Source organism: Syngnathoides biaculeatus, chromosome 2, assembly GCF_019802595.1.
Source record: "Syngnathoides biaculeatus isolate LvHL_M chromosome 2, ASM1980259v1, whole genome shotgun sequence".
Classification (NCBI taxonomy): Eukaryota; Metazoa; Chordata; class Actinopteri; order Syngnathiformes; family Syngnathidae; genus Syngnathoides; species Syngnathoides biaculeatus.
Window position 1 is genome coordinate 1,772,126 of NC_084641.1, and position 25,552 is coordinate 1,797,677.

Below are 25,552 nucleotides of genomic sequence, written 5' to 3' on the forward strand. Positions count from 1 at the left end.
TGTTCAAAAGTCTAACTATAAGTCTAAATAAATCTTGTATTCTTCATATTTTAACATGAGTTTTATTCTGGATCAGAGTTGATCAGTTGAACAGAACAAATGACCTACCAGGGCGGCACTGACCGCCGGAGAAAAATTCCTTGTGTGTTTTGAAACACTTGGCCAATAAAGCTGATTCCAATTTTGATCTCAGTAGACAGATTTTGAGCATACGCTCTGCACGGAAGGGGGATAGTGACACAGCAACACAACCTTTGATCGCAAGTTATAACTACAATGAGGTGTATACGGGTGATTAGAAACTGATTACTATATGACTTTAGTGTTATATTGTGAGATTAAAAAAAAAAGAAGAAAAACAGTCATTCCAACTCAGGTTGACCACTGTGCAGATTAAAGTAAAATCAGGCATTTTATGTCTTCAAGATACAATTTTATTTACACACATTGGGATCACCAGTCATCATAAAGTTGACTGATTGAACAGGACACGTGCATGGTGGGCAGCTGTCTTAACCACTACATTAATGTAGCAATAAATAGATTCCATTTTATGGTACCTTTTCAGTTCTGATAAAAGGACGTGGTTGATTTTCCCATTTAAGTAGAAGAACGAAGACTTACAATGGTGGACTCAATATTTTTATTGAGAGGAACAAGTATCAAGAATCACTAACAAAATAAAGTGTACTGTATGTATGAAATGCCATCTATTAAGCAGGTTTTTATTTGGAATAAAACAACTCATTACATTTCTTACCTGAATAAAAACAGCTGTAACCACGTACCTTCCACATGCAAGGTTTAAATGTTATTTGCCAAATGTTATTTGAATCTGACAGGGCTGTAATCAGGAGACAAAAAAGTATTGCGTAAATTGCTCCACACCTCCCCAGGCTTTTGTCCCACTGGGCTGATAGTTAGTATCTGTTGCGTAACACTGTGCTTTTCTGCACGAACGCCACTTGAGGAACCTGCTGTGATTTGAAAAGACATTGTTGACACCACGTAGGAGGACAAGATGGACTTTTCCTTGTATTTTTCCATCGAGACCTGGACACTAACAGCCATTGTCATCGCTCTATTAGCACTGTAAGTCAACTTTTGATATGTTTACTTGAGATTTTGAAAGGTTCACAAATGATGCCATGAATTATTAACTTGTCTTCGCCACACACAAAACTGACAGCGTGTGGAATGGTGCGTACAAAAAAAACCCGAAAAACCCACAATCTATTACAAGTTATAACAACTATCGGTGATTTCCTTAAAAAAGATTTGTCAGCACAAAGGAAACATCTTTTACGTCACAGAAGTAAATAAATAAATGAAGTTAAGGCGGCACATGAAAAGAGAATCATCGTAAATCACAAGTTATATTTAAAATTTAAACTATGACAAGGTGGCTCGGGTTTGGAATGTCAAATGGATTCATTTTGACAGTAATAAAAGTTGTATGTGAACTTTTATTTTTCCAGGTATGGAATTGCTCCTTATGGCTATTTTAAAAAAATTGGGATCAAAGGTCCAAAACCATTGCCCTTTATTGGGACATTTTTGGAGTACCGGCGGGTAAGACACATTCAACCACAAAACCTGACCGGTCACATGTTTGACATGTAGTTATTTTTTCCTCCATTATTTGCTAGGGCATCCATAATTTTGACAAAGAATGTTTTGAAAAGTACGGAAAGGTTTGGGGGTGAGTATATGTATGAACAGTATGTGTTGTTTAGCGTATGTTGTTGATATTAAATAGTTACTTGACAATACTTGCTGGAAGGTTGTACGATGGAAGACAGCCTGTCATGGCGATTATGGACACGGCCATGATCAAAACCATCTTGGTTAAGGAGTGCTATTCTGTCTTTACCAACAGACGGGTAAGAGAAGTTAAGATAAATTGTAATTGAACAAGATGAGACAAAAGCAACATATTGTCTGGCTCTAATGTGTTGCTGTGTTCAGGATCTGGGCCTAAATGGACCTTTAAGTGACGCCGTCTCTATAGTAGAAGATGATCATTGGAAGAGGATCCGCAGCGTGCTCTCACCCTCATTCACAAGTGGGCGACTAAAAGAGGTGGAAAACACAGTTGCTGTTTTTTCATAAACATCTTCTCACCATTGCATGCTTACTAAATTGCTTATCTTGTATCTTTGTTGCTACAGATGTATTCAATAATGCTGCAGCATTCTAGTAATCTGCTCAAGAGTCTTCAGAGGAAGGTAGATGCTGATGAGGTCATTGATGTCAAAGAGTGAGTGGGGAATTTTTGTGCACCTCAATGTACAATTGACAATGTATTTCTTTTGACAGTGAATAGTAACGCCATGTGGGATGTTTTTGCAGTGTATTTGGACCTTACAGTATGGATGTTGTGGCCAGCACTGCTTTCAGTGTGGACATTGACTCTATTAACCGTCCCGGTGATCCATTTGTGGCAAATATTAAAAAAATGACCAAGTTTGACTTTATGAATCCTGTGCTTGTGCTGATTGGTAGGTCCAATTCTGTCTCGTTCGTGTCCGTGTGTCCCTTTTTTTTAACAGCTTCAATACATCTTTTCCTTCTGGTTTCAGTTCTCTTTCCATTTTTGCGTCCAATGATTGAGAAGATGGAATTTTCCTTCTTCCCCGCTGACGTGTTGACTTTCTTCTATAACTTCCTCAAGACCATCAAATCAGAGCGAAACAAAAACGATTCTGAAGTAATTTAGTCAGAAGACAATGAATGAGTAGTTTGTGGTCGTACAATTCTGTCATTTTTTGGATTCATCTTCTTCCCCTTCACCCAAAATGTTTCTCTTGCCTGGCAGAACCGTGTTGATTTCATGCAGTTGATGGTGGACTCTCAAATTTCAGAATCCAGCAAAGAAGATATGAACAATCAGAAAGGTAGGGTGGGACACATGAGCTATATACAGCACTTACTTTAACATAATACTGTTCAATGTCTTCTGTATCCATTTTTTTTCTGGAGTATAGGACAACCTTAGATTTGGGTTTTTCTTCAAAGTAATATAGAGATATATGGAGTTTTGGGAAAATTACTTTGGGTGCAATTACAACTTACTCTCTTGAAAATATATTAGTGGAGCAACTATTTCAATTACTTTGTTAAAGTAATAATAATGAAATTTGATCACATTTTTGAAACACAGGAAAATTATCAGAATTCAAAAGTCAATGTGATCCTCACATTTTTGTGTCACAACAGTGTATCCATCCATCCATTTTCTTTGCCCCTTATTTTCACGAGGGTCACGAGGAGTGCTGGAGCCTATCCCAGCTGTCAACAGGCAAGAGGCTTGGTACACCCTGAACTGGTAGTCAGCCAATCGCAGCGCACATGGAGACAAACAATGTGGCAAATATTCACTCACAATCACACCTAGGGGCAATTTACAGTGTCCAATTAATGTTGCATGTTTTTGTGATATGGGAGGAAATCTGAGTGCCCGGAGAAAACCCACGCAGGCACAGGGAGAACATGCAAACTCCACCCAGGCGTTACCGGGATCGAACCCAGGTCCTCAGAACTGTGAGGCCAATGCTTTACCAGCTGATTCATCATTCCGCCACAACAGTGTAATTGAAAATAAATAAATAAATTATATATATATAATATATATATATATATAATATATATATATATATATATATATATATATATATATATAACAATGATTTACATGAGGCGCCACGGTGGGTCAGCTAGAAATCATTGGACTCACAGTTTTGAGGATCCTTGTTCAATTCCAGCCCTGCCTGTGTGGATTTCCACATTCCAAAAAAAAGCAACATTCATTGGACACTCTAAATTGCCCCAAGGTGTGATTGTGAGTGCGACTGTTGTCTGTCTCCATGTACCCTGCGATTGGCTGGCAACCATTTCTGGGTTCAATTACACAGTAATAAAAAAAAAAAAAGGAAAAAATGCTTGCGTGTCTCGTTAAGTGATCACATTGTATTCGTCTTGCAGGTCTGACCGATCATGAAATCCTCTCTCAGGCCTTGATATTCATCTTTGCCGGCTATGAAACGAGCAGCAGCTCATTGTGCTTCCTAGCCTACAACCTTGCAACTCACCCTGACATCCAGAAGGCTCTGCAAGAGGAGATTGATGAAACATTTCCAGACAAGGTTACTTATCCCACTTTTCTTGAATCTTATCAACTAATATTTAGTGTCCCCGCAACTGCACTTGAAATGAATTTAGGTACGGCCGAGCTACGATGACCTGATGCAGATGGAATATCTGGATATGGTGATGAACGAGTCATCGAGGCTTTACCCTATTGCAAACCGACTGGAAAGGGTAGCAAAGATGTCCGTGGAAGTCAATGGTGTGACCATTCCTAAGAAAACTGTTGTAATGGTACCCATTTATGCTCTCCACCGTGATCCGTCTTTGTGGCCTGAGCCGGATTCTTTCAAACCTGAAAGGTATGGGAATGAACGGCTAAGGGAGGAGGAACATTCATCATTGTCAACCGGCCTGGATGAGCGTTTGTTGTGTCCTTGTTTTAGGTTCAGCAAGGAGAACAAAGACAATATAGATCCTTACACCTTCTTGCCTTTTGGAGCGGGGCCAAGGAACTGCATTGGTATGCGATTTGCTCTCCTGATGATGAAATTGGCTTTAGTGGAGATATTGCAGCACTACAGCTTTGTCAGCTGCAAGGAAACAGACGTGAGTCAGCAATTTTAGTCACTTTGAAGCATGATGGCTTTTGGATTTTTTTTTTTTTTTTAATCATCATAACTATTTACCTAGATTCCAATGGTATTGGCAAGAGACGGCTTTACGAGACCCAAGAATCCCATCAAACTGAAACTCAAGGCAAGAGCACCCACAGCAGATTGAACTTCAACAGAAAACTGATTTCATGTAATATATATACATTTTTTTAAGTAATTGTTACTGTCCATCTTTGCAATGGGAGGTGAATAAATGTCTCTCTATTGGGATGATGTCTGATGCATTTGGCTATTCTTTAACACTGAATTGAATTAAAGTTTCAGCAAGCAATGTGATCCTTCTTGTAATTCCACATTTTTTTATTTTCGATTGTTACTCTGCCTAAAATACCGAAGTACCTAATCTACATAATTAAAGGTATATCAAAACAATTACGCTAAGTATGGAAGGGATGCCTGTACATGTCTTCCAAATTTGTTAACACACTGTGCTTTGATTTGCTTTGGAAAGATAATTTTGATCAGGAAATAAACAATAAATGCCCTGTGATTGGCTGGCTACCAGTTCACGGTGTACCCTACCTCCTGCCTGTTGATAACTGGGATAGGCTCCAGCACTCCCTGCGACCCTGATGAGGATGAGCGGCAAAGAAAATAGTTGGATGGATAAACAATGAAATGGGCAAATATCGTTTATTTTCCATATTTCAAAAAAGTAGAAAGAAGTTGACTTTGACTCCACCCAGGCAAAAATAAGTATTGGTGATATGAATAGTAGATAATATCTGATATGAATATTAATGAGATACTGTAAATGCCCTCTGTTTTTACTGTAATGATATGTGAGTACTGTGGCTGTGCAATTTTTTTTATGCCAAATGCCACCATAAAAATATACGACTATCATGACTAACGTTAAAACACAATTAGCAACGTTGGCTCAGGTGTTCTTCAAAAAACGAGGGAGAAGGGAAAAAAATGATTTCAAGTATTATATATTACATATATGTGTTGTGTATATGTAGTCGTGTATATCCTGTAGCTACTATTTTATGGAATCCTTTTCGATTCGTTTTGCCTGAGACATTCGAAGAGGTGTTTTTTTAAAAGACATGTTTCTATAATCTGATGACATATGAATAGGCAAAACCAAATAAAAATGTTGAATAAATCCTTGATATTATTGAGTTGACGAGATTGAGCAGGTGTGTCGAAGAATTTGCTTTATTCTTGTAATAATCTCTTCGCGCCACTAAGAGGCGATCAAACACTATGTAAATAAAAGCCAAGGATGTTCCCGTTTCAAAATAACAATCTGTTTCTGTCAACTTTGTGCAGTATTTTGTGAAATGAGCCACAAAATCTAAATGCATTAAGACCCTGGAGTTAGAAGTGCTAATTGTACATGATTGTACATTTTGTTACGTTACACAAAGAGGCGAACAAGACTCAGCGAGTGTGCGCCAGAATCACAAGACGTCCCAAACAAAGAGCTGGAGATCCCATCGAAGTGGGAACGCCTTTACCCCGCCTCCTTTACGAATAACGTGGCTGCCATTGGTCATAGTACGAGGAAGCACGTCTGCTATTGGCTGAGTGATTTTCCCATTGACCGTCTGTTGTTGGGTTTGGGAGTAGGAGCGCCTTTGACAGCGGACTGACCCGAACCGTTTCGCCAAGAAACAATTTCTGGATTTGGACCCTTTTGACGTGTGGAGACGAGCTTGTACAAAGGTATGATTAAGGTGTTCATTCTTTTCTTTCCATTTCTTCCAGATAATTTCCCTGGCATATGAAATGAGAAAGGTGGAATATCTGTGACCCATCAGCGCTCGTTGAATTTCATTTATGGTTGAGCGCAACAATTAGGAATTAGGAGTCTCAATAATGGCTGTAATACGGAGGTTTCGCGTACAGTTCTATTTCTGGTTCATGAACGTAAACCTCAAGGGAATATTGATCCAGTATTGATCCTGCAATCATCCCTCACTCTAATTTGATGTTCCTGATGCGTATCACACATAAAAGTGATTGTTGCTCGCATGGAATATGTAGTGATAGTAAATTATATGCGCTTCGTAAGGAATATCCTAATTGTGTATTGCTTTGAACACATCCTCGAAAGAAAAACATCTTGTCTGCCTTCTTTCCGCCAGATTAGTGATGGAAAAAAATGCAACCAGCTCATAATGACACTTTGAAGCCATCTTTTGCAGACTTAACTGGATTGATTCTTAAATACTTGCAGGCTTTGGAGTTGGATTCATATTCACTCTTGAGTGTTGAATCCATGGTGTGGGCATCCCTGGAATGTTGGAATGGTTCTTCATAGAAGCTGAGCTGCAAGTATCAAGTGACAAGGCAAAGTTGGTCCACATTGAAGGTAGACACCCCAAATATTGGTGATTAGTGAAGAAGTAACCACTGGTTAGCACTGATGTACATTTGTGTACACCATCTCAGTGTAATTTAAAAAAAAAAAAAAAAAAAAAAGCGCAACAGCTTGTTGCAAATGATGTTCACTTTTGGCATTTCAGACAGTTGAGCCACAGGATAAACTGAGGAATTTGAGAGACAACACTCAAGTGTGCTCACTTTTCAGTCTGCAGACAGCGAGGAGACACTTTGAATCATAAATGTTAGTCTACTGTGAAATCAAGTGTGGGAGGAAGCATGTGCAATAAAGAATAAATAAGATCCAGAATTTCGTTGGAGTGTTAATTACAAGATAATCTTGGATTTGTAATTTTGCATTACATCATCAATATGACGTCACTGTGATTCTCAAAAAAATAAATATGAATCCGGAATCAAGGTTTAACAAAATATAAGAAAAATACATTTCAGGGATGAAAATGTAAATGAGAGGTTGCCCACTGATGAAAATCAAAGTGAACCAAAGATTGCAAAAGAAATAATTAGCACAGGAATGAATAGGAAAGCCCCAAAATGTTTAATCTCAAAGCTCTGTGCATCTGCGCCACAATTATGTCCACCATTATGATCAGCGATGCCAGGCAAAAGAGAAAATCAAGGGGCAAATGAGAGGGCAAATACCATTCTTCCATTTTGTAGCACCTATCCTCATGAGGGTCATGGGTGACTTAGAGCCCATCCCGGCTAACTTTGGGTGTGACCCTGGAGTGGCGTCAGTCAATCACAAATTAATGGCTGATTTAACGTCTCCAATGAGATTAGGAAGCATTATTTTTGGAATGTGGGAGTAAACTGTGGTACTTGGAGGGGCGGGGGTTGGGACCTATAAAACCATGCAGGGAACATGCAAACTCCACACAGAGAAGGAACTCCCATTTGCCTAATTCCATATACCGGTAATTATGTTCTTCATTTCCTTTGTTTGGTAACTCTTCAACTCTGCAATGTGTGCACTGTAACAAAATATTTACTCATACTTGTGTGTTGCTACCTACTGTAATTACAACAAGAGGTGGCGTTAGCAAGGATGCAAGGGTTGAAAGTGTAGTTGCAAAGAAAAATCATACCAGAGGTTGTTTTTAATGTCAGCACAAGAATGATTTGAAGTATGTGTGGCGAAACTACTAGTGGAATGCTTAACGTACCATTAATTTCCCGGAATGCTCGACACTGTGCATATGAGCTCCTTTGCATCCTCTCTAGGCAGCCTGCCCATTACTACAGGAGTACTATTACTGGTACTACATAAGAAGACTAACTTTTCCAGATGAGAGTCTGTTAGGGTTGGCGGGGGGGAGGGAGGGGGGTCATTTTAGGTATTTCGGGGAGGTCGTGACCTAATAGCTTGCCCACGCAGTAGCAGAGTGACACTTCAAATCCCCAAGTACTGCATTTGCCCTTGCTGTTCGAAAGTGATAAACAAAATAATCAGATAGATTCATATCCCCTTAGTTAAAGGGAGACAACTCAAATAAGTGTGCTGACGTCAACGAGGAGTTCCCGCTGAACTTGAATGACAGTTACGGCATGATCATAATAGCAGCACTTGTGCACTGTAGTAGTAGTGAGCAAGACAGAATTGCTCACGGTTTCTTTGCTACTTAGCGTGTTGGTATGCTTGTAACTTCTGATTCATAGCCCCAAGAGTATGAAGGCTTAAATTGTGTGGAAAATTGTATGAAAAAGCAATATTACATTGAGACTGAGCTCCTGTTTTTCAGCACCATTAATGCTTTTGTGGAAATGACCATAACACGGCAAAACACATCATAAAATAGCCATCCATTGTCCTAATTCTATAGAGGTTAGGTACTGTGGGTTAATGTGTACTGTAGTTTGTTGGAAGCAATAGCTTGGAAAAAATTACTTTGAATGCCTTTTTTTCTATTCGTTTAGGAGGAGAAGATGAATGTGGAGGCTCTAAGTAGAGTAGAGCTGCTAACCCTCCTCAGTATCTTGGAGGGAGAGCTCGAGGCCCAGGAGGTTGTCATTCACACCTTCAGGGTAAGTACAACCATCATCACCACCTGACCGACTCATCTTTGAGTCTAGCGCTGATAGTGAAGAACTGTGAACGCAACGCTGCGGCCATGCTGAATTTTAAAGACAGAAATGAACCTGTCCCAGCATTACACTTGCAAAAAGAATGTCACGTACCCGAGAGGGGATATGCAAACAGGAAACTGAGGAAACAGCGCAAGTACAGACAATGGTGCAGGATTTTGGTTCCACCAAAGTCAACATTATTGCATATTTGCTTAGTGAGGGGAGTGACAGATTTGTTTTGTCAATTTGGAAAATAAAAAGGAAAAATAATGAGGCTGAAATTTTAATTTGGCCTTTAACAGGAGGACTATGGTTCAGGCAAATGAATAGGACCAAGTCTTGAGTGGAGACTATGCTGATTACTCCCCCCAAAAAAACAAAAAAGAAAACATGCATTCAGGTCATTATAAGAAGTGTCAAAGTCTTTGCTGAGACATCAGGAAGGTTTACGGACTATTCCCCACACGAGCCTGCTCGGTTTGTCATTCATCCATGCTGAAGCGAGACAGCATGGTTGGCCCGGCAGCTACATTGCTTTGCAATCTTTGAGGGCACTCTCATTGGACTCGGTCCAGGCCCGTGATTGCTTTCCACTCTTTGAGCACAGCAGCTGCTCCATGCTTGGATGGAGCCATTAAATGCTACTGAATGCCTTGAAAACACACCGACAAAGCCGGGGTCACAGTGAAGCTACCGCAATTGTCTTGGAGCAATTCAGTTTGGCTATCTGCGTCTTAAATGTCAGCAACCAAGATTGCATGCGTGTATAGTATAAGACAAAAAACAAAACAAGCTCACCCTGTCACCTCATTGTCTATCCTCTTTGTCTTTCAAGCTTTGCTGGCTTCCTTTCAGCCTCCCCCCTGAATCATGTTACAAGAGCAATATTACAAGGCAGCTTTCATGATTAACCACGACCCTTGTTTCACCTGCCCAATCACATGCACACACACACACACATTCTCAGATGGTTCTCTGGTGGGCTGTTTTAAGGTTGGGTGTTGACTTTGTGGCGGACTTACAGTCTTCCAAACTCTGTGGCAGATGTATAGTCTTTCAAAATCAAAGCCTTCTGTCCTTTCCTCTGTGGCCTGTCCGCTATATGCAGGACAGCTGTTCCAGCAGTATTTGGGGTGCTGCTTGCTTTCTTTCCATAATCCAAGGGTGGTTTGACTCAGGTGGTTATACTATAGTTTGCCACCTCAGTTGTCGTAAAAGCCGCGAGCCATCAAAATAATAGAAAGGCAGTGTTGACAATATGGTGGGTTCGCCGTACGCAACAACAAATGTGAATTGTCTCAGTGTGTAGTTAATCTACTGTAAATATTGCATCATTAAAGACTTGCTTTAAATCCCATCCAGAGGACTTGATAAGCAATTGCACTAGAAGGGAAATTCCTGCAAACATAAAACCACAATCAGGTCATATTCCAGTGGGAGTGGTCTTTCTTTTAACGTGTCTTTATGGAACAGGGAAAGCACATAACGTCTGTCTGTTGGTTGGTCAAGCTTGAATGACACAGATGGGTTGGACCCTCAAAGTAATCCGATCTTAAGGCATAAAAGTCAGTGCTTTGCTCTTGTTTAATGCAAAGTACCCTAACAGTTTTTCAATTTCTACATTGTAAACTTAAAGCGGTAAACGGTAAAATCAAGTAGTTCACATTGCAATCATGAATTCTTGTGGATGTAAAACAATAGATGTCACAATGTTCTCAAGACTTTAGATTTGTGTGATTAAAATGCTGCAGCCGCATTCCTACAATTTTTTTTTTTTTTACCATCTGAAATGTTTTGTTTTTGCAGCATCATATGTAAAAAATTCAGACAATTGCCCGTTTGGTCACTTTTTGCTTTGCACAGTTGCTGTCGAAGTATAACATCAGAGTTCTCTTAACATTTGTAACCATTAGATTTGCAATACCCCAAAACTAAAAAAAATAGAAACTAATTTGGTTTGTATTTGATCCAGGACAATAAAGCACAAATTCAACTTAATGGTTTTGTAATTTGTTGTTGGTTAACTAACAAAACATGATCGTGTTGAAATGGTTGAGAAGAAAACTGAAAAAAAGGTGAAGATTTTATCCAGATTGACCTAAATAAAACTTGTTCCACCATGTAACATGCTTTTGAGAATGTAATAATTACTGTACTTGTATGACCAAAGTCTTCCTGCCTCCTTCCTCTTCAATAACCAGTAATGTCTAAATCAGTTAAACATTACTTGCTATACATCCCACAAGATGTAGTAAGGTTATTTTATTGCTCTAAAGTACCAAGCTCTTTACTCCACGAAGAACACACTGGAGATCTCATTTCTCTTCCTGCTTCTTCTTTTATTTGTTTTGGCGCTTAACAATAGGGTGTAGTCATGTTGACCCTGTCTTTAAGTCCAGTCTGGATATGGTTGGTGCACTGATGTCATCTTGTTTTTTTTTTTTTTGTGTGTGTGTGTCTGTTCCAGTTCTTGGATAAAACCTAAAATTGGAACATGTGATAATTGCTTAACTTGTTTAACCGCATAGGAAGTAGTGTGCACAGTCACTTCAGTAAGCCAATTCCCACAGTGTTGTTCGTAGTGAGCATTTCAAATGACAATGTGTAATTTTTTTTTTTTTGTACCGCTAAGATTTCCCACATGTAACCTATGACACATTAAAAAACCAAAACTGTTTTTTTGTTCATTAAATGTTTCAAAACTTTGGTATTTTTGTCATGATGCCTTCTTGTCATTTTCTAAATGATTCACAAAGAATACGAGAATTCCCAAAGACTGCATGATATATATATATACACACACACATCCCATATATATACTATGCCATACAGCAAGGCTGGGGGACCTGAGCTTATACACTTGAGACGAATTCTGTATTTTATGCTGATGACACCGATGCACTTGGTGACACACAGGTGCACCCATATCCATTCATCATCTCTTATTACTAAATGTACTATTCAGGACTGAAATGAAGGGCTCGACTGTGCATTCGTAACAGGAGAAATGCACTTTAATACTATTCTCAGCAGCGCAGTTCATTGTTAGAGTCTTTACCATGGTCCCACAGCGGAAACGAGACTCGGTGGCCCCTCTCATTTCACACAAGGCTGAGATTGTGCTTTAAGGCTACATTTAACTGGTTAACAACAGATTCCTGCAGGTGCGGGTCAGGTTGTCAGTCACATGTCACATTATCTGCCGGATGTGACACGGGGTGATGAAAAGACAGGCAAAGAATGTGTAGTCTGCCTATGCCAGTTGCAAAACTATTCCAGGAAATAGTAGAGAGGTGTTTACATGCCTGCTTGAAAAAAATGAAAATAAAATCAAAGACCAAAATTATTGTTTGATTAGTTTACTCGGCATGTTTCAGATGTGAGGACATTTCTTGTCAATGGCTGGAGGGGAATGAGTTTTACAATACAGTAATCTCAAAAGAAAGAGCACCCTGTTACTATAATTAGACAAGAATGAAAAAGGTAGACATTGTGCAGCCACCCTCAAAATGAAGCCCAGTGGGTCACACATGGAGACAATGGCTAGGACTGAAGGCATTGAGACGGTGTCTTTGTGCAAGTCCTCTAATCTCTTCTCTAAGGGTCACATTCTTTGTTCAGTCAGTGACAGAGACGCATGTTTAGCGTCTTTACAGATGCCCCGAGGATGTGTGTGTGATGGTGCGTTTACATTGTTGTAGTCTATGAGCAAGTGGAAGTAAAAACCTGCCAGAGTGTGACATTTTCTGAAGACTAAACTGGCAGAATAATATGTTGCCAGGAAGATGATTGGCTCTTGTAAGAACTGCGATGGAGGAAAGCCCGTAGCGAAGTGCGATAGCATAATTGTATCTGCTCCAGACCATTCATAGTCACATCATTTCTTATCATCTGCTTCTCTTTAACAACCTTGACTCATGCATTACACAGTATTTGTCTGCTTTGATTCGAAAGTATATTGACTATCTTTGCTACAATCCACATCCGTTTGATTTCATGGCCTGGTGCTTCATCGCCGCATCCCCTGGGAGGAATTAACATTTGCTTTTGGAAAGGGGGCGTAGAGTCTCACCCCTTTGTGTCTTGGTTGTGGGGAAAGACCATCTGCTTGTGTTCACGCTGACAATAACATCACTGGATCGATTTCCTACGCCCATACGCGCCCACACACTTCAACAAGCAAGGGTTGAACTGCACATTGTCATGCCGAAAGTTTTCCAACGCTAATTGGTTGAGATATGAAAGACATGAGAATTTCTTTGACCCCAGTGGAGTTCAATTTTGCATGCACCGTAAGGACAGTAGAACAATGCAATTATTGGAAATCATAATAACGTAAAAGAATTTTTAAAAAGAGAGCAATTCCATGTGGCTGGCTTAAACACTGTAAGTGGCACAAACTACTTCATCAGCCACTGTAACCAAAAACTGACATAGGTTGACATATCGTGTATCGAAAGCAAACATGCTCATCAGTTAGGAAATCTCATGGCATGAATTTGATTTTCCCTGATTTATTGGTCTGGTTTCGGTGTCAAGTATGATTACCCTCATCCTTTAAAGAAGTCTGGAAGAACGGAAAGTTGCTGACTGACCTATATAGCCGTCTCCAGCTTTCCACCTCACATTTGAGATTCATTCATTTGTCATGTTCCCAGTACAAACAGGGCCATAACACTGAGCAAGGAAATTCTTCCTTAGCTAGTCTCCACCCACTGATAAAAATATATTTTACAAAAGAGCACTTAAAAATACTAAAATATAAATGGGAAACTGCATGAAAGGGAGGGCGCCGGGAACACTTTAAAAAAAAAAAACAATGCCAATTTAAAAAAGATTATATTTGAGTTTGACAGTTGTAAGTGGTGCAAATAAATGTGGGTAATGTGCAAAGATATTCAACAATTCAGTGTCATGCAGTATATCAGCATATCAGTGTAAGATTCATTTGTGCGTCCTTCAGGCACAGCACAAAGATGCTTTCATCCAAGAGCGTTATGGCCAGTATGACCTCAGCAATCCATTTCTGGCATTACAACGGGACAGTAAAGCAGCAGACCACCAAAATGCACTCGCCCAAAGTCACACGAACCCTTTGGCTGTACTGAAACTGGTCATGGCCCACTGCAAGAGGATGCAAGAAAGGATGATGAGACAGTTGGCAGCAACTGAGAGCAGACACAGAAGGGTAAAAGATGCATTTCTTTATTTATTTTTTACAGGTTGTAAAATGCTGATGCATTTCAATATGTGTGTGATAATGATTCCAGAAACTCATAAAGTCTCACTTTGACGGGAAAGCTTGTACAATAACCTGATTGTGTGTCTAATTGTCTATTTGAGCTCAATGTTTTAGACACTGGGAATAAATCCTTCCCCAACCACACCCAGACTTAGAGAGATATGAAGCTTAAATGAGTTCTTGCAGAAGGTTGCAGGTTCATGGGAAATTTCCATCTCTTCATTTTCTATTGCACTTATCCTCTCTAGGGTTGCAGGTGAGGCCCGTCTCTCCTGTGATCCTGAAGGTGTCATGTTTCTGTGATTGGCAGATGATAGCTGATCTAGCGGAGGAGAAACTGCAGCATGCCCATCAATCACAGAGAGACAATTTCTCCTTGATACTACAAACAGAACGAGACGAACTGTTGCAGCAGGTGCTGACCCACAAAACACTGGATATGTGATTGTGTGTTAAAGGTGCCAAAGTATTCAACTTGCTGATACGTGATCTTTGAGAGCCGAGGAGACGGTGTAGCTTTCATTTTTCTTTCAATCTCCTTTCTGACCATTTGTTTTGTTTTCTTTTTTAAACTGAAAGCTGTGATTTACTTTAGATAGACGGGAGGTCACAGGAAAGCATCAGCGGAGCTCGTTGAATGACTCAGTGGGCTTTTAAAGTTCAAGAACATAACACAGGCACCATTATGCACACGCACATAGCTGTTACAGAGGAAACAGATGAGGAAGAGCCCATTGTTGAGTTGTCCTGCCTCAGGAAACTTGAGCTAATGGATCGACATGTCTGGTCAGCTCATGCACACATGCTCGATTGCTGCATCAGACTCCGCATTTGGGCATTACGTAACGCAGTATACAACAGTTTACCTCAGCCTTTCCTGTCTGAGTCAATATTATAGTCCGTTTTATACCTTGACCAGGGCTTTGAAGCAAGATGTGATCCTTTAACCCTCTCTGGAACAATAAAAAAATAAAAAAAAAAAAAAACAATGAAAATTTTGCAGAGAGAAAAATCTGATACTTTAAGAAAATGATACTCTGGACTTTTCTGGACTCTTTTTGGCATTTTCGATTATATTAAACCTGTTGCAAATTTGCAACCCCTGCCCGGAAAGGGTTAATTATCCATATGAAGTGATAAAGAATTACTACTTCCAAACAGATGTAAATAAAGCTTCCTTTGAGAATCAATATTTTTTTTGTAGCTTACTATATTCCAAAATATACGAGTGTGGGTCACTGATTGCAAACAGGCTTTGTCAAAGTGACCGTGCACACATAAAAATGTCACTTTTCAAAAAAAGCTTATTGTAAAAATTAGGACATACCATTGAAAGACTGACCAAGATGCAGTCAAAGAAATATATTGTATATACTGTGGACCTTTTGGATAGTGACCAAACCACAGATAGCAAAAATCTGCAGATAATTGATACGATTATAATTCTTTTGATCATATAGATATCCCCCCCCCCCAAAAAAAAAAGAAATTGAAGTGAGGAAAAACTTTTTCAAAAAGTATTTCTGGAGCTGCCCCTCGTCCCCCACATAAAAAAATAAAGTCAAAACATTGGCAAATGAGTTTAAAAGAACACTTCCAGAAGTCTAGTTTTTTTTTTTTTAATTACCACTGTACAGCCCATATATGTTGTGCATTTTAAATTTCACGCACTCTTCTAAATGCTGAAACAATAACTCTTGCTCAGTACAAATGTGTATGGGCTCTGACTAGAGTCTGGCAACATCTGTATTACGCTAGCAAATGCTGCAACTCAACAGGATTACAGTGCCTCCTGGTGGCTGTAACAAGACTCCATCCATCCATTTTCTGAGCCTCTTATACTCACAAGGGTCATGGGAGTACAGGAGCCTGTCCCAGCTATTGTCAGGCAGGAGGCGGTGCACACCCTGAACTGGTTGCCAGCCAATCGCAGGGCACATAGAGACAAACAATCACTGCCACTCACAATCACACCTAAGGGCAGTTTGGAGACTCGGGTTAACATTTTTTGGGGATGCTGCAAGCTTTATTTATCTTTGCTCTTATCTCTTCAGCTTGAAATTGAACGTGAGGCAGTAAGGCGACTGCAGCGGGAACAGGATGAAGCCATAAGCCAGGCAGAGGAGTCGCTGGCTCAGCAGCAACAGCTTTCATCAACTCTCAGCCTGAAGCTCCAGAAAGCCAGCAGCCGAGCAGAGGAGGAGGCTCAAAACGTCTTACAGCTCCGTACTTTGCTCCAAGAGGAAAAAGGAGCTGTGGAAAAGCTACAGGAGCTCCTCCAAGAGGAAAAGAGCAGGGCGACAGAGCTGGAGACTCAAACTAATGGGAAAATCTCTGATTTTACCATCGAGCAAGAGCAACTGAAAGCCAGACTCGCCAAGGAAGAGGAAAGGAGTCAGGACCTGAGGAGACAACTTGAAGAGCTGAAAAAGAGACTGGCTGAAACCAGTGAGACCAAAGAGGACCCAAAGGAGGCAATGGCAGTGGTAAAAGAGTCACCCACCAAGATGAGACTTGTGTCCGCCTCCGTTCAGACCGAGCCTGATGGAAAAGTAATCACCCTTGCAAAAACAAGCTCGATGTCAAAGGTCAATGGCCATCACATTATCAAAGAGACAGAGGCAATTCAGGATGGGAGAGGAACGGAAAACACAGGCATGCTGGAAAACGGCACAGGAGCAAACTTACACTCTCCTCTACATCCTCATCCTCACACTTTTCCTCAGTCGCCCTCCAGCACCGCCTCATCTTCACTCTCCTCTTCGCCCATTTCCTCACCAGTTTTGGCCAAACATCTAAACAGCCCAGGCTTCCATCAGTCCTCCTACCAGGCTGGAGTCAATCAGCGATTCCAGGCTGCCAGACACAAGTTTCAAACCCAGGCGGAGTTAGAGCAGCAACAGCACAGTGGTACCCTTTCACCCAGAGACCTCTCACCCACCATTTCTGCCTACCCTCCTCCACCTGAGCACAGTGCAGCCAAGCAGCTGGCCCGCAACACCGTCACTCAGGTGCTGTCCCGCTTCACCAGCCAGCAGGCTGGTGTCAAGCTAGCGCCAATGAGCAACTCTCCATTTGGTACGGACTACCGTAATTTAGCTGCCTCCCCACCTGGGGGGAGATCACCTTCTGGGCCTTTGTCTCCAGGTATCCGTTCCCCTCTCACACCTCGATCAGAGAGGACTCATCCTCCTCCAATTCCTCCTAAAAAGCTAGGGATGAGTCCAACACCAGGTTCCCCGAGTCTTTCTACCCAAACCATCCAGTTCTCTGAGCTTTCAGGAAACTGTGGACCCAACAGCAGCGGGCAAGAGGGAACAACAGAGCCGGATCTGGTTTTATCTTCTAGCAGTTAATATCCACATCATACTGACAAACCCTGAAAACGCACACAATAGCTACTTGTCACACTTGTCACGTCATGTAAAATCCATGGAAACTTTGGCACAGCTGCCTCTTTGGAGGGCTGCACATGACACAAGCAGTGAAAAAGAGGCAGAAAATATAAGATAGCTGTGGCATTTTGAGCCTAGGATGGCTGACACTGGCTCCAGAATAAGTTGAGGGACTAAAATTGCAGCATATCAAATCTAGGGATGACTGGATTAGTGACTGAAAACTTTTTAGGGTCTGGGACGCCGTGTACATTTTTGACATTGAAGATCACCTGACTTCAACATTGGAAATAGGAACTAAAGACCTTAACATGCAATGTATTACACTTGTGAGCAGATCGACCTGTTGAAAAAAAAAAGTCCTGTACACTCTGTCGTTTAGGTAGATAAAGGTCTTAGTCACAATTAAAATGATCCTCTCTCAATCAATGGCATATGATCTTTTTTTAAGAAGTATTTTATTTTCACGGACCACTAATGGTCCAATTACCCCTGGTTGAGAAACACTGTTCTAGCTAACTTCGCCAAAGTCATATTCCATGTGGAGGGATCCCCTACTTACATACTCATGAGCCACCACCTCACTGCAACTGTAAACAAAGCTCTGTAAGACTAGTGAGGAGTTACCCAATGTGCTGCTTAGGGTGGACTGCTGACCCTCTCCGGATGTGGGCATCCCCACACACTGGCAAGCAGCGCAAATACACTCAGGATGCCTTGAGTCTACAGATCTGTGGCATTCCTAGTAAGTGAAAGTCTTTCAAACGGGAGGATGTCGGCTAGTACTGTTCATTTAAGAGACTGCAGAGCACAGCAAGACCCCTGAAAGTTGAAGCTGCCAACTGTGTCAGAAAACAAGGAAAAAAGCATTTGATGCAAAGCTGTACATGGGACAGAAATACTGTATAGTAGATCTTAAAATGCAAGTAGTATTTGCCACACATCCACAGAAAATCAACTTGGTTTTTGGAGGCTGTTTAAAGAATATTATTGAATGCAGGCAAGTAATTGAATGCACTTATTTGACTACGCAGACAGCACAATCTAGAAAAAGAAAATGGGCTCATTGTGTTCATCAGAGAAACCTCTGGTTTCACCAAATCTAAACAAATGTCATTTTGTTTCCTGTGACGACTGCAGCCATTTTTATGTCTTTTGTTGTTTTGGGTTTTAACACATTTGCTTTAGAATTACTTCTATGTTTCAACAGATTGTATTTCCTTCACAATAATTTGTATGTTTGTGACACTGACCTTTTTACTTAGCTTTACAACCAAGAAGAAAACAAAGCCTTGTAGAGATTCAGTATCTCCTCCACACAACTCTAACATCACAAAAGTAACAGGATGAGTCAGGAATCAGACTAATTCCTGGGGTAAAACAATTGAATATTTTAGGTGGTAATACTTAAATGTATTAATCAAACTACAATTTTGTGCTCACTGCGTATAAAACATTTTTCTTCCACACTCAGATGCCAACCACATGACTCTTATGAGTTATTCTGTCCTTTAATTCATACAACAGAATGGGGCAGTACAGGCAACACTTAACTGTTCAGTACACAAGTTGGTAACAGTCTGAGGGTTAAACATAGCATTCATCCAAAAGTGTTTCCTTTGAAGTACAGTATTGGTATACGGTTACAGTTTGATGTGGCCCTACAGATGTGAATGTCTGGCTATGCATGGCAACCGATTTATGTGCACTTGGCATTGACTGACAATTTATTACAGTACAATATTTCATGACTCCAAAAGAAAAAAGTATTTTAAAATAGAAATGTGCATTCATGGGGGGTGGGGGGTGGAGTTCTTTACCATAGGAAAGAGATTTTTGCAAATGGTTAATGCTTTCCTTTCATAACAGAAAAGGAAAGCAGGGGAGGTGAAGCTGCCAATGCAAAAGCACGTTACAGTTTAGAGAAACAAACACCTGTCTTCATTCAGTCATTCTGGTTTGCAAGGATGAAGAGAGATAGAAGACAACTTTAAAAAAAATCCCTTGTTTGGCAGACATGCAGTACATGGAGGTTTACTTTGCAGGAGCTATGCAAAGGATTGTACTAATTCCAATGCCCAATACTGTGGTATTATTTTTTTCCCCAAACAAACTCAAAGGTAACTTCATCATGTAGCATCACAAATATGGCAAGTCACCTCACAATAGATTCCCGAATTCATGTCATCCACAAAGAAGAACTTTCTTGCTGCAAAGTATCATAAATGATGTGCTTTGTTTCTCACATCTTGTTTGTGCACACTGCAGGTCCACATGGAAATGCTTTTCTGACATGATTGACCAAATTCTCTTTCTTGGATAACTGATCACATTTTGTAGATACCCATGGTGCAGCCCTGCACACCAACCCAACACAACTCTTGTAGACCACATATTCACAACCACTGACTGCAAACTATGATGATTTAGCTCGCTTAGTTCACTTTTCCCAAAATCAGACATACCCATATATTACAGTCTGCATTTTTTTGTTGTTGTTGATTCCTTGCCCCAAACTGATATCATTTTTGCTTTGGTAAGTCCATAGGTATGATTAGAGAGGACCAGTGGAGCCAGAATCTCCCTGGCCAGTCCCTGACCTTCCATTTAGACATTCTGCATTTCCTTGCCAATTTTGTAACTTAGGATTTTATTCCAGTCGATTTTGGTGCGTGTGACGGGCAGCTGGCGACGTAGAGCCTTAAAGGTTGTATCAGACATGGCCTGGTAGTTCTCACTGATTGCACTCTGGTAGCGTAGGTGGGGTAGAAAATATATTACTATTATAATACATCATATATTGTCACTTAAAGACTCTTAGTAAAGTAACTCCTATTTCATACATGACATTTAGGCATTAGAATGGATCTTACCTGGTAATCATTTTCAGCATGTTCAATTATATCAACAAAATCTTTGGCCGTCTGAATGTCACTCTGTTTCAAATACAATCAAGGCATTCCATTTACAATCTTTGAACAACAACAAAAAAACTCAACTAGGTAGACGGCAACGTATGACGTTTCTGAAATACAGGCCTAATATTTTACTTACAGTCACTGATAGCGATTGCTCTACCTCCTTGTGACTAACCAGCTGTACATTTCCATCTTCATAATAGTGCACCTCGAGATAAGACAAGCAAGATTAGTCTTCATTTCCCTGTTCTCCATACATTCTGACAAAAAGGTAGATGGACATGAACTCACTTGGATTTTCAACACGCCCACTACCTGTGCAGTAGACTGACCAATGGTAAGTTTCCACTCAGACCTGCAGCGGCCATTCCTGTGTTGCAATCATAGATCTTTGTTTATATATAGTTCGTAGCAACAAGAGCATTACACCCAAAAGAAAAATGTAAAAAAAAAAAAAAAAAAAAAGTTAACCCAATCTATCCAATGGCTCATACAAACTAAAGTATATGCCAAGCTATTATAAACCCGTTTCTATGAAAAAGGTAACATACCAGAAGTTTTTGGGTTGAAATTGATGTCCCTCAATGCAGGCTATGATCGTTTGCTGCCCATCAACAGTTTTCCCATATACCTGTGACACAAATAATATATAAAATGAAAAAAAGATGACCTAAATGTAGTTTATACACTACGACAGTGGTGCTTTGACTTACAAGTTTAATTCAGTCCAAGATCAAACAATTCAAAACATTTTCCCAGATTGAGATCATTGGAAAATCCCTTACTTTAGTTTTAGTTTTCATTGTGCTTTGTTGTGAGTGCCTTGGACAACACAGGGCAGGATAATCAGCATATCCATACAAATTTAAGAATTTAACAACTGATTCCTAAAGCTGCAGTAAAATTAGCTGTACTGGACAGAGGAGAAAAAACATGACTACGAACATTGTTATATTGTCTGTCTACACCTGTTGCTACTGTGCTGTCAAATGTCCATTGGTGAAAGGGTTATAACGTCCCCAACACTGATGCTATACATTAGCCCCTATGTTATTTGAACTGTGTGCTTGCATGAAGCTAATTTATGTTGTTTCAAATACACAAGCCGTAATTCCCTGTGTTTTATGTTTAATTTAAAAGTGAACGTCAAATTTTATTGTAAACTTGTTTTTTAGGAAGAATTGCTGCTGTTTGTTGTGAAGTCAACAGAGTTGAGTTTGCTGTATGCATGTCAAAGAGTATCTTGGACAATTCACAAGCCGGGTCAGTTGTAAGTCAAGGTAGTACTGTCCTATATTTTGCAGCGTTTTTGTGCATATCTCACTGTGCAAACTCCAGTTGGGTAGTGCTCTTTGACATAGGCATTGAGGGCCTGGTCACAGGAATCTCTCCAGGCTCTGAGCGACGGGTCGCCTTCATATGACTGCACATCGCTCACTTCTTTCCGAAGGTGGTCAAAGCGGAATGACAAGTTGTTGCGAGGGTCAAGAAAGCGCCCCTGACCTAGGTCACCATGCTCTGTAATCAGAACCTGCAAATAAATTAAAAAACAAATGAAAAAAAAAAAACAAGGAAGGTTAGAAAAAAAGTCTTGAAAAATGTCTTTCAGGAATAAAGAAGTAAAGATTATGGTGAAGCTTACTGGGTCTTCAAAGCCATCAAGTCTAGCTGGTGTGAACTGATCCATGTTGTACTGGGCAAAGGAGCTGGCCAAATCAGAAAGATGCAATACTCCAGTTACAATTTATCAAAATATAGTAGACAGTATATAATGCAAATTAGTGAAGCACCAAATTTTCAGCCATGCAAAAACTTTGACAAAAAATGGCCCAAAAGTAAAAAAAATAAAGGCACAAATAAAAAGAAATGGACTTTGACCATAACAAACTTCAATTCCCAAAATATTTTTTTCCTGTATGCTGCATTATTTTATATTTTTCTACATTTAATACTTGAGTAAAAATGGTTGGTATATTTTGGTTTTAATGTTTTAGTTTTTCCCCCCATACCCGTGTGTGTGTGTATATATATATATATATATATATATATATATATATATATATCTTTCATATATTAATAAAAAGTGGAACTACACCGTAATTTCTTTAGTATTCAGTATACTGCCTTTACGCGTCCAATAGTTTGGCTATTAAGTCCTTTGCAGAGTGACTCACTAACATGGAATTATTATAAAAGTGTCTATTTGATTTAATAAAAACATACGAGTGTCCAGAAAAAGGCCCTCTGACAGTTACTTGTTTAACCAAGTATCGCATTTGTTTCATCCATATTTGGGAAACACCATCTGATTGGTTGCCTCCTTAGAGAAGAAACGCTTGCGAGTGCACGTGTTTATTATGTGGACAGCGCTGGCTCGGAGTAGAGAGGTAGGTGAAGATCTTTGCTAGTTTGCTACTTAGATAAGCTCAAGGAATTCCAATGCCACAATTTCAGGCCTCCTGGCAAAAAAAAAAAAAAAGAAATGGAACAGAGAAACCTGTGGACGATTTTACTTCATTTTTCACATTTAACTGTAGCAGCAGAGAGATTGTCTTACATTGCAAAGGAAAGAAAGGTTAATTTGGCAAGATACAGCACATTTAGTTTGAATATGATTTAAAATATTTTTAAATATCAATAATAATCAATTGGAATTGTCCAATGGAAAAAATATAGTGGTCATTTTTTTTTTTGGGGGGGGGGGTGTCATTTGCCAATCTCTAGGTTAATTCACAGCCATAGCCAGAGATCCAATCTTACTCAGAATCGGCATAGTAATTTATTTTGGCGCTTCAGTCATCAGTCTTAGTTTCGGACAAGAATTTTCATTTCAGTAAATCACTAATATAAAATACTACTTACTGTGATGCTCCCTCCCTGAGGAGGGTATCATTGTCAAGAAGAAGGCGGACATCTATAAAGACAAAAAAAGTATTATGGCTTTATAGCATGCATAAGATACAACTATGCTAGAAATATGAGCCATAAATCACAAATTGTGAAAGACTTAGGTAGTCCTACCCAATAGTCTCTGAATACTCAAATTACAATATTAATCCACTAATATTTTATTCATACACTAGGTTGTTTAGATGTATCCAAATACTAAAAAAAATGTTGTGAAGAGACTTCTTACCATTGAATACCTCGTTGAATTCTCCCGGGGGGGCACGCGTCACAAAATTTGCAGCAATGCGAACCTTCGAGACCAAAAATAGATGCACAGTATGAAGATGGAATTGAAGTCATATTAGTTTAGGCGGCACGGTGAAGCACTGGTTAGAGCGCCTGCCTCACAGTTCTGAGAACTGGGGTTGAAATCCCAGCCCAGCCTGTGTGGTCTTTGCATGTTCTCCCCGTCCTTATCTGGGTTTTCTCCGGACACTTCAATTTCCTCCCACATCCACAAAAACATGCATGGTATGTTAATTGAAGACTCTAAATTGGCCATAGGTGTGAATGAGTTTGAGTACTTGTTTGTTTCTATGTGCCCTGCGATTGGCTAGCAATCAGTTGAGGGTGTACCGCACCTCCTGCCCAAAGATAGTTGGGATAGGCTCCAGCGCTCCCCACAACACTTGTGGGGGGAAGTCACTGCAAATATCTCTCAAAATCTCTCATGGCTGGATATCTCATATTCAGTGAAAGTCAACTATTCCCAAAAGACATTCGAAACAGAGCGGGGTTAGGACAAAAACTGATTTTTTGCCATTGTCAATACTGTACTTGTTTACACGAGTTTCCTGTTTTTTTTCCTCTTTAATTAATTACCAACTGATCTTAATCACTGCAATGGGAAACTAGGATGAACATTATCCCAAACCAGTCTGCCACCTGGTTACTTTGAAGAGCACATAAACAATTACTAAATGAGCATGGAGCTTAATTTATTTTAAAAAATACTTGTCACTTTGATTCCATGTGGTGTCTAGGCTACATCTACACTACATGACCTGAATCGGGGGCTTGAAGTCATGTGAGGCGAACAAATATTGGAGGTGCAACTCTATCTCTTCTACCCAAGCAAACTATCCGATTTGTGGACATGGATCCGGGTGAACACCGACAACTAAGTAAAATTTAACACGTTTACTCGTTAGTAATGGTGCGTTTAATTCCGATGTATAACACTTGAAACGTGCATGACACAATTATTTAACTGAAATAAATTTACGCAAGCCAACGATGGGCAGAAACCTTCATAACAGCACTGGCTAAATTGCAAAGCTAAAGCGAGGTTAGGAAATACAGTCATATTTGACATTTCACGGCTTCGCCGAAACCTGGTCGTCCACAACAGTGTGTGCACTTGACATCTTGGCACACAGAAGCAGTTTGAGCTGTGATTCAAAGAAGTTTACAAGGTTCAAACCTTCTCCTCGTCTGTCAGCGGTTCCTCAAAGTCGGCCATCTTGGCTCATTGTGACCACACCTACTCTGACTGATGATGACGATGACATATTTGTGACCGTTATTCATAAAAGTACGAGTACAAGGAATGCGCGGCGTGTTCTAACTAAAAAAGAAAAAGCCACACGTCACTGCCACAAATACATACATTCATTAATCTTCTTTTCCTTTCGGCTGTCACCAACATTTAAAAACAGTCCTTTGCATTTCATTAGGTCTACTTCCGGGTTTCATTACGGAGTAAAGTAGCCTATGAAGTAAAAGTACTGAGTCATAACGCGCTGTAAATACTGTGGTTTTAATCATACGCACATTTTTCCCCATGTTCCAAATTCGATACATGTAGGGTTCTAATCACCTTTAGGTCAATATTTATATGGTCCCTTCATTTATTTATCGATA

General features: G+C 40.0%; 3 protein-coding genes across 6 annotated transcripts; 2 read left to right on the top strand and 1 right to left on the bottom strand.

Annotated features, from left to right (window-relative positions):
- Positions 1–819: 819 nt before the first annotated feature.
- LOC133496530 (cytochrome P450 3A27-like) lies at positions 820–5,948 on the top strand. The gene is made up of 13 exons (XM_061812232.1): positions 820–1,092; positions 1,479–1,572; positions 1,650–1,702; positions 1,784–1,883; positions 1,969–2,082; positions 2,172–2,260; positions 2,353–2,501; positions 2,583–2,710; positions 2,819–2,897; positions 3,985–4,145; positions 4,222–4,448; positions 4,533–4,695; positions 4,780–5,948. Exons 1-13 carry the CDS (start codon positions 1,022–1,024, stop codon positions 4,867–4,869), a joined length of 1,518 nt encoding a protein of 505 aa, XP_061668216.1. The 5' UTR covers positions 820–1,021; the 3' UTR covers positions 4,870–5,948.
- Positions 5,949–6,310: 362 nt separating this feature from the next.
- Positions 6,311–19,264, top strand: LOC133496516 (CTTNBP2 N-terminal-like protein). 2 transcript variants are annotated; one of them, XM_061812213.1, is made up of 6 exons: positions 6,311–6,437; positions 6,952–7,086; positions 9,036–9,143; positions 14,149–14,373; positions 14,738–14,842; positions 16,482–19,264. In XM_061812213.1, the coding sequence occupies exons 3-6, from the start codon at positions 9,045–9,047 to the stop codon at positions 17,781–17,783; spliced, it is 1,731 nt and encodes a 576-aa protein (XP_061668197.1). In that variant the 5' UTR covers positions 6,311–6,437; positions 6,952–7,086; positions 9,036–9,044; the 3' UTR covers positions 17,784–19,264. The 2 variants fall into 2 exon arrangements, with proteins under 2 accessions (XP_061668197.1, XP_061668204.1); XM_061812220.1 differs by lacking the exons at positions 6,311–6,437; positions 6,952–7,086; positions 9,036–9,143 and having other exon boundaries at positions 14,237–14,373; positions 14,676–14,842.
- A 48-nt stretch (positions 19,265–19,312) lies between these two features.
- On the bottom strand, positions 19,313–25,488 carry capza1b (capping actin protein of muscle Z-line subunit alpha 1b). 3 transcript variants are annotated; one of them, XM_061812252.1, is made up of 10 exons: positions 25,299–25,488; positions 23,877–23,940; positions 23,603–23,654; positions 22,383–22,446; positions 22,065–22,271; positions 21,292–21,371; positions 21,032–21,110; positions 20,877–20,948; positions 20,696–20,758; positions 19,313–20,570 (listed from the first exon to the last, which is right to left on the bottom strand). In XM_061812252.1, exons 1-10 carry the CDS (start codon positions 25,335–25,337, stop codon positions 20,430–20,432), a joined length of 861 nt encoding a protein of 286 aa, XP_061668236.1. In that variant the 5' UTR covers positions 25,338–25,488; the 3' UTR covers positions 19,313–20,429. The 3 variants fall into 3 exon arrangements, with proteins under 3 accessions (XP_061668236.1, XP_061668228.1, XP_061668246.1); XM_061812244.1 differs by lacking the exon at positions 25,299–25,488 and adding an exon at positions 25,113–25,287; XM_061812262.1 differs by lacking the exon at positions 25,299–25,488 and adding an exon at positions 25,024–25,096.
- Positions 25,489–25,552: the final 64 nt, after the last annotated feature.